The 14,183-nt window shown below is 43.5% G+C and overlaps 1 protein-coding gene across 2 annotated transcripts in view; it reads left to right on the forward strand.

Moving 5' to 3' along the window:
* The first annotated feature begins 1,505 nt into the window (after positions 1 to 1,505).
* Positions 1,506 to 14,183, forward strand: part of Sowah (ankyrin repeat domain family member sosondowah) — a 108,608-nt gene continuing 95,930 nt past the window's right edge. The window contains exons 1-4 of one of the 2 annotated variants that reach the window (XM_076793865.1): positions 1,506 to 1,651; positions 1,830 to 1,891; positions 2,736 to 3,125; positions 5,491 to 5,640. In XM_076793865.1, coding sequence (XP_076649980.1) covers positions 1,525 to 1,651; positions 1,830 to 1,891; positions 2,736 to 3,125; positions 5,491 to 5,640 — 729 coding nt within the window. In that variant the 5' untranslated portion in view covers positions 1,506 to 1,524. The remainder of the gene's footprint in view (positions 1,652 to 1,829; positions 1,892 to 2,735; positions 3,126 to 5,490; positions 5,641 to 14,183) is intronic. The other variant, XM_076793866.1, reaches the window with a different exon arrangement.

Here is a 14,183-nt window from a genome sequence, read left to right on the forward strand (position 1 = left end):
ACGGCTAAAAGGTTTTGCGAATCGTCTATTTGCACGAGCGATTCGAATGTCAGGCTCGATCGTCGCTCGTTGAACACGGGCCTGCAGTCGCAGAAGCGAAAAATCGGTTCCCCGGGTGATTTTCAATCGCGTCGCGACGCCGACGGGATCGGGGCTCGTGCACACGCCCATCGTCGCAATTATAATGCAATATAATTGAGTCGTATTATGCGTTATGCATGAGGCGCAACGATTGCGCCGGTTACTAATGACGTTAACAATTTCTTTTTTGCCGGGCCCGGTTCGATGTGATTACGGCTCGTTAGTACATTGTTAAGAACGAAATTACAGGCTGCGTACGTGTATGCATTTTCACGCATACGTAATTTTTATTTGCATTTCTAACCATCAATTAGACGTCGTTCACTTGTTACGAAAGCTTTTCCTTCCGGCGCATCGAACGCACGGTTGTTCCGCTACCGTTCCGATGCGATGGAAAGAAAAAAACCAATTTGCATTTCGTTATGTTTATTTACAAATCCGTTCAACCTGTATAATTTCGGTATATATTTTCCCCGGGGCCCGAGTTCATTGAATTATGTGAAGGCACTCGTTTTAAACCTCAACCGCGCGCAAATAATTGAATTAGCCTTTGGATTCTAGCGCATTAATGGGCGTGACTTAATTCTGCACTCTTGAGTAACCACCAGTTTTTATCACGTTTACTCGCTTTTCTTGTTTTAGATCAGATTCGAGAGGAATAAATGTCGGAACGGTGTTGCGCTCGACAGGTTGTAATTCTGCTATGATTTACATATACCTTTGGTACATCATTTACGTATATTATTTACGTCTTTCATAAGAAAAAACTCCCGAGTCCTAGAATTAACACGTTATCTACCGCACGGAAGACAAATTAATGCGTGTACAGTGTTGCTTAACTGTGTTACACTCTATGAAATATTCCATGGAAACGATACATTAGATTCAATCCAATTTGTATACTACTCAAAACACGTCATCTCATTTAAAAAAAAACGACGATGTCATACGAAAATTCAGTAAATATAATCCTTGGAAAAAAATCTCTTCGACCACAATAATTGCCATTCTGAATCAAACATTTTCTTTCTGAAACATTTTCTCGTATCACTGAAAATAACGGAAATATTTTAGGTAAAAGTCTTAGGTGATTCCTGTATATGTGTACATTCGACATAAAATCGATAATTTTTTGAAAGTATTATATGTTACAGGTGCACACAGTTCTGCAGAGTACTAACAAAACTAGCCGTCGCAGTTAACGTCTGTGTATCAAGATTCTTTGTAAGACTGACAGGAAAAATATCTGTAAAAACGTGGTACAAGTGTGCAGCACTGCGTTACGTCCTTATGATTTATAAATCCGTAAGTAGAACATGCTGCAAAAGCGTAGCGAGACCGTTACGCACGCGTGTGCGTGCAAAGTAGGACAGAGGTCGTTTTTATCGACGGCGTCCGAGATCAGCCGTTAGCGGCGCCAGCGTAGCAGTCAGTAGTGACAAGATGGCGACGCCCAGCGAGCTGTCTCTCGAGGAGATTCGGAAATATTTATTGGAAAACGGTGGCACCGCGAGGAATCACGACGTGGTGAAGCATTTCAAGAGATTCCTAACGGACCCGGAAACCCGAGGTACGTCGAAATCCGAGCGTGGAATTCGATCGGCTAACTGTCTCGTCTCGGCGAGGTGTGACCTCGATGTTGCACCCGTGCGCCGTGTGTAAACACAGCACCGGATCCAATAACGTTGTCACACCCGGCGAGTCGCGGAACGATGATCAGTGAACAATGCACGAATTTCACGTTACAGTCGAGGCACGAAATCGGTTCAAGGAGTACGTGAACACCCTGGCCACCATAAAGAACGAAGAGGTGCGTCATCCTCGCAGGTCCCTTCCTTGACAGGAGCGACTTGTTGCACGCGACGCGACGTTGCCGGTTTTACCTCGTGATAGCAAACCGCGTTATCTAAAAACATGATTATGTCCCTTTCCGATTCGTTTTACTTTCCTCGAGTTTTGTACGTTCAAGTGACTCTCAATGGTTATTCACTGCTGTTCGGAACTAGTCGGTTTGAATTGTGAATATCGATTGGTCGAGCGCGATCGTGCACCAATCAGAACGCTAGGAGAGTTTAATGACTACGATCTGTAGCCTACTTCATGGTACGGTAGATACTTTTGTATTTGTCTTAACACTCTAACTACTGATAGATATTTCATGGTTTCTAGGATGATTCACTTACAATGATGAATTTTTAAACCAATTTTTAAATTGAGAATGGACAAATTAGCCTCGCTAACGTAACCTACAAACTTTGTTGAGGATTTTAATTTGAAAAAATTCAGACAACTCCTATTAATAGATAGATTGCACTTGAATGTTGCATATTAAAATTAGTGATTGCTTTTGCATAGCTTTAGTCCTTGAGACTTACATCAGAAAAAGATTTTGGTTACAACACAGATTGTATTTTGTGCAAAAATGCACAGTAATTACGACTGTGTAAATACTACTTTAATAATCGATATTTTATCTTCACAAAAAGTTATGACAATACTTATATCAATATTCTTAATGTTCATTCACAATGTTATTTGAATAATATAATATCGTTGCCAAGTGAATGGACTTACGGGGAGTGTAATTGGTAAAACCGGTCGCGTCGTTCTGCGCGTCCATTGAAGAGCAGATTAAGAAGAACTCTTCCACACAGGGGGAGAAATATTTGGTCCTGAAGAAGAAGTACCGGCAAACTATTCTGGAATTTTCTACTCCTGATGAGGTTGGAACTCCTTTGACGACACCTGACATTGTCACTCCGGTTTCTCCACTTCGAGCACCGCCGCCGTACAGACCGCCGCCTCCAGCGCCCCTCAGTCCATCGGCAGCAAACGTAGACATGATTCCCGAAGAATTAAATTCAAATTTCGCGCAGGAGGGAGCCGCGATCGACACGCGGAAAAATGGCGTTCACGGTGTCGAGACGGGATTTTCAACGTCGTCGCCACCGGTGCCGCCTCGTCGTAAAAGTCAGGATAAGATCAAGATCGAGAACAAGGAGAATGTCGATAAAAATAAGGGAGGATCCGAGGCGGTGATCAAGGTGAGTTGTTCCTGCATGTAGATCGTTTTACACGTGAAATTTTGTTTCGGTTGGCTCCCGCGCGCCGGGAAATTTTAATTTGGAATGTCGCTATTACTATTAATAATAAGAGGCCTTCCTCAGTGATTTCAGTGACTTTGAAATATGTTATCAAGGTCAGTAGGCTGTTTGACATCGTTATAGTTAAACAGAAATATTTGGAAAAATAGTTTTGATACCATACACGATATTTATAAACTTCTTGATACATTTTTATTGATTTAGATTAGGTTTGTGGCAGGTACACTGAGTGTGCAGGGGAAGGTCAAAGATCTTCCCCACCGTACTTCTATTTTATACTACATGATTTTTAATTGTAAAATTAAACCTTCTCTAAGTATTATTCATACTTAACTCAGACCTTTTGTTAATGTGAGATTTTGCGACAGTATTTTTTTTTTAAATCGAATGACCTATTTTTTTGTAGATCATTGAAAAGGTAAGGTCAGAACACTTGAAACGCAGTATCATTTTGTGATGACCTTCACCCGAATAGACTATTGCCTATTTGTATTGTATCTCTTGGAATCTGATTGTTACGTGTGCAGGAAAAGAATAACGAGAATGATCAATTCAGAATGATCACATATTTCAAGGTAATCGAAATCGGTGGGAGTACCTGTTTGTGAATAATTGCCGGCGTTCATTATACATACATAGTTTTATATCTAAAAACATGTTTTCGTGCTCGGATTCCTAAATGGGCCGAAAAAGTGGGCTAAACCGTACTTTTAAATTTACGTGCTCGACGATAACGAATCTAAATGTTTCGGAGAACTGAATGCCGTGTAGATCGCACTGATTAAACGAGTGCTGTCGCGCGTTTGCGAACGATAAATTGATCGGCGTATTTGCTGATAATGGAGCTCGGCTTTCGATAAAATTTCACGTTCCTTTCGTTCGTATTTTTTTCTTTTTTTTTTTTTTTGTTCATTTGTTGTTACGTATGCACGTTGTGTACCCGGTGTTTTGTCTGTAAATCCTCGGTTGTGGTCGTACACGTAAATAAAGTGTGCAAATGATAGAGTGGAGAAACATGTACATGCTTTATCGCGCAGTTCACTCGCGACCAGATAATTTGGGCATTATTGGGCGATATTGTTGCGTGTACAGGGTTCGGTTATGTAGAAAGGTGATCATGGTTACAGTAAACGTCACTTAAGCGGCTGTAATGGCGGACGTAGTATGCGAAAACCGATGTGCCTCACCCTGTGTGTGCTATTGTCCCGCTAAGAACGTTGCGCACCGCGTTTAATGATGCAGTTGTTGCGCAAACTTCTTCTGGTTTTTTTTTCTTTTTCTTTTCTTACAAAAACAGTTGTCACTTAGTCGCACTTACCAGGGATCAGTTGTCCTCCTTCTGGTGAGACGTTTTAATAAGATCCTGACGGACTTGAGACACACCTGTCCCTCGCGGATAATTGGCTACTTAATGGGCCTTGTACAGGGTGATTCAAAAGAAGTCATTGGCTACTGTCACGTAACGCGTCTTTTGCAAGTATAGTTTTTCTGGTGCAAGCTGGGTTTGCAACCCTTAATCTACTTTCTACTAAAAGGACTTTCCACGATTGTACTATATCAGAACCGAGTTCAAAAATCTCCTTTTCGATAATCATTCCAACAGAACTGATTAGATTACGTTACCGAGGATGGATCGTTGGTTCACGATTGGAATTGCTAATGCTATTGAAGAATTAATTTCAAAATTAACTATTAGATCGTTTTACAGTACAGTCATTAGAAGACTTCTTGGTAGTTAAGATGCTAATGAATATAGGAAAGAAATGTAGAGGCTGTTTCAAAAGTAACGTAGAATTTATTAAATCAGATACAATCTCGCCTGACGATGTGATGATAGATACACATTCTGAAGCGCCTTACTGTGAACTACATTCTGAATCATTCTGTACATTGTACCCTCTAGATCACATGCAAAAATCTTAAGTATCCCCGATCACGTTATAAAAATCTTAAGTATCTTATTACTTAAAAATTAAAATTAATAAAAATGGAAGAATCCAGTATAAGAACTGAACGTTGCATTCAGTTTCATCAAGATATAAGTGTCCAATTTGCACTTCCCTTCGTCAGCATGTTCACGCATCACGTAGACTAGTCACAAGTAGGTAACCACGTTTATATGCATGGTAGCAAACCGTAGGCACCTCAGCACCCGTACTTATAGCTCCTGAGCACCTTAAAAATCCTCCTCGTTAGGCTATCCTCCTCCTCTTGTCGGTTCCCCCTGACGCTATAGTAGTTGGCCATAGTCTTGTGTGTTACTTTATTCTCCGAGATTCGGCAATGCGAGATGTTAAACGTGCAGGAAGATGAGGCTGTTACCGGGAATCCTAGCTCGGCCGAGCAATTAAGCTTCCGCGAGCGGATGCAACGCTTCAACCGGATGGCTAGCGAGACCGATCTTCCTGGCAGACCTAATGGCACTATCACACCTACTAAAAAGCGATCAGACAAGGTAACCAATAACTCTTCTCTCTTCACCCTTGGGTGGCCAACTGTATCAATTTTTATTCTGAAAATGCACGATTTAACCCTTAAGTGGACAATTAATCCTGCCTGTGTTCATTACCAGATCAATCATATTTACATAGTACACAGGTTTAATTATTTTATACTTTATCTTGGTAAATTGGAGCAGAGTAAATTTTATTAACATTTCTAGCGGGGTTAAAGATGTAATTATTGTGATGAATGGACTGTGGATTTTTATGCAAAATAAAACTGGTCTGTGTTAATTATTCAACAGTCACGTGTTAATTGAGTTGTTGCGTTCAAGTAGTCCATTTGGAAAGTTTATTTAAGGGTTAGCAGTCTCCAAAGAGTCGGTGACCAATTTTTTATTAATTATTGAAAGTACGGTTGGCCACGCAGGGGACCATTCTTTGTTCCGCTTCTGCCATAACGCGCGCAGGCTATCACCGGTGGGCCGTTTTCTCACGTCGTCGTCGCACGGCAGTCAGGATAATTGTTTTCTGGCCCGGTCGTCCGCGGGATTACGCCCGGTAACCTATTCAGATTCATTGACTAACAAATTGTGTTGCCATTCTTTCGCGATACATTCCGCGGCGAGGCGCGCCGGCTGTAACCGGCTAATCGCGATCGGTAATCGGTCGTTCGCTCGAAATAACGGAGTCGGATGATTGCAAAACGATCGAAAAGGGAAAGTCGCGGCTGTCCCGTTGCCCCGGCGAAAAAATTCTTGGGAACAATAACAGAAAGAGACGCGTGGTAATCGCAACAATCATACATCGGTCCCTATTAACTCTACCTAATAAACCACCTCGTTCGTGTCTTTACGCGACTCATTTAACATCGAGCTCGGCTCGACTGCTGAGAAATAAACGGCCGATCAGCGTTCTTTTGCTTGACACGATACAGTTTGTAATTTACGTACAACGATCAGCTGTAATTGCGGTTTACAGATTTTTTATCGAGTCACCAGATTGTACCTTTAGCAGAAAAAAGTCTCGGGTTCTCTAAATGCACGTAATTTGTCTTCACTGCATACTGGTCATGAAAAGAAATAAATACCGAGATAAAGAGGACAGTATTATATACTCATACATAGTCTGTAGATTTTTATGCAAAATAAAGCTTGTCAGCATTAATTGGAGAATACAGAAACTAGATAGACACTCGTTTCTTGTCTTAATAATTTTAATCAGAATGATAGTATCTTTAAATTCTTGAAACGTTTTTACTGTTTTGCATTCGATCTCCTTATGCTTGCAATAAATGCATAAACATATAAAACACATAAACACAGACATGTAAAAGCGTTTACAAGAGTTCAAGGAGATGTCTATCTTTTTTGATACGCGATGGAACCTTTAAATGGGTGAATCAATTTTATCCAATGGCATTAATGTAGTAATTATGTCTCGATCGATCAAGCAATCGTAATCGATCAAATTCCCGCAAACATCAAACGAAGCGATGCAAGTGCTCAGTATCGCGAACATCAGGAACAAACAAAGAATATAAATTAGCCATTTATTTGCCGGCATCCTAACACGTCATCGCGAAGGATCCCGTCGCTTAACATCGCGTCCACCGTACTGACAAATATCGACAAATTACCCGGGTCTTGCGGAAAGCTTATGCTATCTGGCGTCGATCTTCACGCGGATGTAATTCATGTGAGAACACGCGTAAAGGAGCTCCCTATCTATAAATAAGTATCTTATATTCCACGCGCGATAAGGATCCCGGCTAATAACGGCAGCCGCTTTTTTAAACGGTTTCGAATGGTAACCACCGTCTGCGGAACGCGTCAGCCAGGACAAAACGTGCGTTATCCGCGAACAGAACGCGAAAAAGGACGAAAGAGAACGAGAAAGGAGAAGGGAAAAGGAAAAGGAAGTCGGCGAGGATTCGAGTGAACCGCTCCGCGGACAGCGGCTCGATATATCGAATAATCCACGAGGATATACATCCTTTAGGGTGGAAGGGCCTCGACTCGGTGTGTACAGGTCTGACTGCTCATCTTGCATACCGAATAGACTACTAAGAATCCTTTTCTCGTATCCTTTACACGCGCGTCTCTCCTCCTTCTCCCTTCCTCTCTGTCTCACCCCCGCCCCACCCCCTTGTTTCTCGTTCTCTCCTCTTAGCCGTCGTCCGTTGTCGTTGTTCGTGCGCCGTTTATCGCGGCGAGCAATATTCATCGCATTTGAATATCCTGCGGGCGGTATCTCGCGTACCGATCAGGATGTTGCGCCGATGTTGCCGTAAATCATAATTAGCCGCGCCTGAAAATTAAAAGTGGAGGAGGCAGCGGGTGGAGAGAAAGATCGGGAGAGAGAGAGAGAGAACGATAGGGAGACACGGGATCCTTTTCGCCGCAAAAGCCTGCACCGGCACCGCTCGTCCTTTACGCCGCCGATCCTCCATCATAATTTCGATATGTTTATCGTGCCGAACCATTAAAAGGACCCGCCACGTGTAACCCTACGCGGGAATCGGAAGGAAGGAGCGCCCTTCGCTTCCCTCGGAACCCTCTTTCAAGCTGCTCGCTGCCGAACAAATTCTGAGCCTCCATAATGGGAACGCCGCGTTCCTTTATTTTTCGCTTAATTTTAATTACCTCAACTGCGGACTACATCTGCGAAAATTGATGATATACGAGAGCTTATCATCCTCGGGTACGATGATTTATGGATTCGAGATGAGACATTTTTATTGGGCAATTTTTTGGCAATTCTTTCATCGTAATTCTGTCGAGGTTGACAGTTTTAATGTGACGCGTGATACGAAAGTAATTAACACTTCCGTGAGCTTGCGTAAATCATCGGCTTGTGGGACTTTCTACCGGGCAGGCGCTCACGCTGTTCTGTAAGGAGTAATATAATTTTAATGTGTATTCCTGTTTATTGGAGTTTCTCTCGATTTTTTTCTTCGCGAGCTTATATATTCTTTCTGTCATTCAGTCTGGCATCGAAACGAGATATAAAAGGAGGTAGAAGTTACTGGAAAAACATCATTTAATGAAACTTCATTTCTGGCAAACATAATTACACGAACATCTTAGGAAGACCGTTATAAGGAGCAACAGAGACTACTCTTTCTGCGTTACTGTAGAATCTCACCCTACAGAATGGCCCTCTAATGTCTCTCTACAGAATATCACTCTGCGGAATGTGCCTCTAATGTCTCTTTACATTTCTGTAGAGACAGGAGACTATGGGATCTTCTAGATTATAAGGGCTTTTAGGCTACGAGGCCGAGAAGTACCTTAAAAAATACGTTAAATATTGACAAAACTGATAAATAAAACCGTGAATTTCCCAGACATCGTCAACAGTGTACACTTGCAGAAAAGGTCAGGCATCTGAAATAAAACATTAAAAAAATTGTTCATTCTTCACGGATGCTTTCAGTAAATCAAACCTAGCACGTCTGCAATAAATTCCCCTAAACCATGCGCTTTCAAAATTTGTCTACCCTTCGGGACTCCCACGCGGTTGTCCAAGGGTTAAGCAATCTTTCCATCAGTGTCAGGGATAGTCCCCAAAAATACTAAACGCGCGGTAAATATAAAAGTCGCCGGAAATGCGAGGCATCTTTCGTCACGTTGGGTGGCGCGTGGTTCTTTGGTAATTATTTATTATTCCCGTGTCGGCGTCTATTTGTGGCGGTTCCTCTTTCAACTCCGAATTCGACGGGATCGGTGGTTAATTTTGATTAGCCGCGGATAGGGTTCCACGGGCCCGAGGAGATCCTCTCGCCTCCGGACATCCTGTAATCTCGAGGGAGCCGGTGGGTGGGGCCCTTAGGTTTCTTTACCGGTAATTATCATGCACCGTGGCCACGGGAATCCGCCCCTCGCATCCGAAATGACCCGTTCGTCTAACACGGTGTCGCGTGCCGCGTCGTTCGCCAGCGTCAACACGTTTCACGTAATTTTTCCGGCGTGCTTTCGTCGAACCGCTCGTTATGGGTCATTGAATGCACGCCGCGGCTACGTGTCGATCGGCGATCACGTCACCGTGACGATGACAATTAGGGGGGCGACTTGGGAATCGTGATCCGAGAAGTACCCACGCTTTGACAAACAGTCGACGACCAGACGCACTCGCCTTTTGTCTCACATTAAAATCGGAGGGAAACGTTTCCACCACTGTGTCCCGATTTTCCTAATTAAATTTTATCCGCGTACTTCATAGAAAATAATTATTCCGTGCGGGCTCAGTCGTTTGAGATGAAGAGTGAAAATATCTTCCAAGATCATTGTTTTGTGATATTTTAAAGCCATCAATATTTTGTACAAAATTCGTCTACAAATTCAATAGTTCATAGCAAAAAATTACCTTCTAAATAATATTCAGAAAGAAAAATATTACTGATTAGGTTTCATGAAAACAGTTGGCATTTTCCTTCTAGCTATTTTTCTTCTCATACCTCTACTTTAGATTAGTTTGTTAGTGTGTCTTTAATCCTAACGTTTTTAGTTCAGAAAAATACAATAAACTATGTAACATTGCACTCCACAGTAATTTTTACAGTAATTTTTTATGGTATGGGATTGGAGGAACAGGAATAATTGAAAGACTGGATTGCTCGGGTTCCGACAAGGTCAGGATAATTCGCAGGATTTGCCCCACGATAATCATTGCAAGACAGTTTCGGTGCCCCCCTCCCGAGTTAACGAAAGGAAATATTAAAACGATGCCAGGAAGTTAATGTGGTTATTCGTAGTCATCGCGCTTCGGCGCTACGGACCTCGCTCGTTTTTATGTAAATACGCCGGAGATGTGGGTGGCAAAGAATACTATTAAGAGCTGTATCTTCGTGAGAAATTTTCGTAATCGTGCGTGCATTCCCCGTTTCCACGGAGGCAGTCTCCCACATACCAATATCTACCGAAAAATTTCAAGGACCGGGTTTCACGCTGTTCCGAAAACTGTGTGGGAACTACCCGTTCTTCCGAACTCAGCCTTATTAACGCTACAACAATCTACACGACTTGATGATCAAACTTTTTGCAATCTCATAAGAAGATTACGAAAATTTTTATAAAATTAGCGACATCAGATTATACCTTAAAGTCAAGCAAGTTTCATGTTGGAGAGTGTTTCATCTTTTTTATCATCAAAGTAAGAGGGAGATAGAAATCAAAGTAATCGGGAGATTTCCTGTTTCAAATGTTCCATTCTGGATATCATTTAATGGATTTGGCCAGTTTTGATCTTCCCTTCGAGTATGTAGTACACTGCTACCTCTGCTCTTAAGAGTCTAAGGCAATTTGATGTGTTTAACGACTCCAGCACTGTGTGCTCCAAATTTCATGAATATTACTAACGAGATCAGGAACCTCTTCCCGATTTTTCCGACAAAGCTGGTCCTGAAGATCGCTTATAATGCTCGGGAAAACGCCGTGGGGCGTATCGCGATACGCCTAACAAGAAACCCGCTTTTACTTCGACACCTCTAGGACGCGTTCTAATTAGGATCACGCGTGTTCGCCTCTTCCACGGCCGAGTCTTGTCGGTAGTTCGTCCTTTCCGTATGGCGCTGAAGAGAAGAGAAGAGACGGCAGAGAGAGAGAGAGAGAGAGAGAGAGAGAGGGAGAGAGAGGGAGATAGGGGGTCTAGAGATACTCATCGTAAAGGCACCTAACACGGCCATGCCGAACTTGGAATTTCTCTCGTATAGTTCCGCATACATTAGGGACCCCCGGTGAAACTTGCAGGGTAGTTTGCCTCCTGGCGAAAGGAGCGAGGTCGTCGACGGCTGAGGCGCGCCGAGCTGAAGGACGAGCGCCGGGAGGGTGAGCCGAGGGTGTAAACCGCACAAAGTAATCTTACAGAATGTATATGCAAAGAGGTTCACCGGCAGAACGACGGGGGTAACGGGGGACGGGGGCACACAGCTTGCATGATCCCATCCGCGACAACACCGACAAGACACCCCCAGAGGCAAACTTACCTCATAGTTCGAGGACTCTTCGACCTCAGCGCGCAGCCATCGTTGTCTTTGCCATGGTTTTTCCGATGTTCATTAAACTCTCTTCATTACGCAAAACGCCATCGATGAATACGCACTTTGTACGCTCGAAAAACTTCTGTCTTGGACCGGAGATTGGGGCGAGTTGACGTGGGGTGGTTCGATACAGAATTTCACCCCCGTAAGTATTGGAGGTTTAAATAATTGTTGCCTTCACAAGGTACAACACCATTTTTACAATAGAAGAGAGGGTAGGAATATGAGACACCAAAGTTTTGATCGATGTACAATATTGATATTTTTAAGAATGGTTTTATATAACATATTATACCCACTGAAACAATTTTCCTTAGTGTCGTTCTTTCCTTCGCAAGCATTTCACGAGTTATCGCACTAGAGAGTTTTTACCTGTGCTGCTAAAAGTGGAATTTACTGTGGTTTATGTTGCTATATCCAAAGCAACAGAAGTGGTACTTACGATTTGAAAAATCTTTCAAAATTTGTAGCAAATTTCAAGCAAAAAATGAATTCGCGTCCCGGAAAAGTTAGCTTCGACAGATGCAACGGTGTTGACATCGTCGTACCTGTTGCGAGACGCAGTTAGTGTCTTTGAAATCTTCTGGGAACGCTTAACACGCCCAGTATAATGCGAAGCGTTTATTAAGCGACGCGTGAAGGCGTTCAAATTGAATTCCCGCGTGCCGCCACTCTCGGTCGATGATTTGTCGGCGAAGGAGATCCGACGTGACAGTTCGTTCTATGATAATCAAACGGTGGACGATGTTTAATAACCGGTCCCCGGTAATTATAGGTCGCGTCGGTACGGCTCGCCGGTCCAATAATTTATTGCCGTTATGGTAATAAGACCGTCGAGAGATTGTCGATCGCGTTGATGCGCGACCCAATTTTCTTCGGCGTCGGACGGTTCCACGTCTCTCTCTCTCTCTCTCTCTCTCTCTCTCTCTCTCTCTCTCTCCCGATGTTGTATGAACATACGCGATGCATCAATATAAAACAGGCTTGTCTACAGGAGTAGTTAGCACCTACTGTTCCCCCGTGTAGCAGTGCTAGATACGCCTAACAGGTCCGTCGACATTTATTCCGGCCTATTACGAGTTAATCTTGGACGCATACACACCGCGGGCATTATCATTTAAATTGGTGCCCGTTATACACGCGCATTAAATTTGTTTGCCTAACACTCGTGTCGGACCGCCCTCGCTTCCGCGGGGAATTCTTTATGTCTTCATGTTGGAAGCGTCTCGTCCGCTGATGGAGGAAGCGACAGGGAGAACGTGGTACGAACCTTTGTTCGCATAAAATGTTTCGTTCCGCTTCGGGAGCAATCGTTAATTTCGTTAAAGACGCTGCAACGGATTTATTGAGACAGAGGTAATTTAGTCACCGCCGGCAGTTGATCAGATATCCCACTAAACGTAAACGACTTGCGAGCATATTGCATACGTAAATACGAAAACGTAAACAATAATTAGCGCGGTGTCAGCTCCACGGAAACACTATTTCATATTTCCGACTATCTTTTAAACAAGATTCAGATTTACTACTCGTGTAAAAGAAGAAGTAGGAATAATCATACAAGGACTATTATTATTCTCTTAACTTTTATCCATCGCTGAGTTTACAGGCCTCTCAAGTCAACTTTCTTAGAGGTTCTTACAGGGCTTGTTAAAGCCCTTAGAGGGTTTCGGGGGATTTTAGATGATCTATAGGAGTTTCTAGGATCCCCAAACATATCATTCAAAGGATTCTGAGGACTGCAGAATTCATCCAAAAAACTTCATCAATAGTCTACTCAAAGGACTTGGAAGATTCCAAAACTATTTTAATACCCTATGAGCCTATGAACCTTTCTAGGTCCTCGAAGGACCTCCTCGAGCCCTGATCCCTCAAGTACCGAACATCCGAGGGTCCAACCAAGGTTGAAGTCTCCCGGAGGGTCACCCATCGGACTCCAGGTGGTCTATGCGTTTCCGAGGGTCGCACACAGTCTCGTTGACTAGACTTTTTGGAACTATATATTTTTTTTTTATTCGGCGAAACGCGCAACTTTGTCAGATACCGTGATCGTCAGGATTAATGTGGCCCCGCGGATCCACCGTGGAGCAAATCTATTTTTCCCCGAGTCGTGAGCCGCACCGAATAAATCAGATTACCGTGCGCTATTCAACCGTGAGCTACCTTCGTCCGCGGGAGTCCATCTCCCGTAGTGACAGAGAGTGTCGAAAACTGATTGCGTCTGTCACGATAGCGAACGAGGCGTCCACCCTTCCGGGTCGCGTTCGTTCTCGGTGGTCCTCGGCGCTGCTCGTGGGATTCAGAAAGTTTTACCGCGTTGCTGACGATCCACGTGACGGGCGTGCCTGAACAACCCGGACGAACTATAATGCACTCGACCGGCCGTGTATCGCACCGACTATGTAAGAGTGTTACTTTTCTGCATGGTTGCACGCGTGGCGTTCCTGCGCCGCCCGTGGCCATCGAATCCTGAATTCTAACTATAACGCTGGATCGCGATGTTGCGTTGCGCTCCGT

The sequence above is a fragment of the Halictus rubicundus genome, chromosome 9 (assembly GCF_050948215.1).
Source record: "Halictus rubicundus isolate RS-2024b chromosome 9, iyHalRubi1_principal, whole genome shotgun sequence".
Classification (NCBI taxonomy): Eukaryota; Metazoa; Arthropoda; class Insecta; order Hymenoptera; family Halictidae; genus Halictus; species Halictus rubicundus.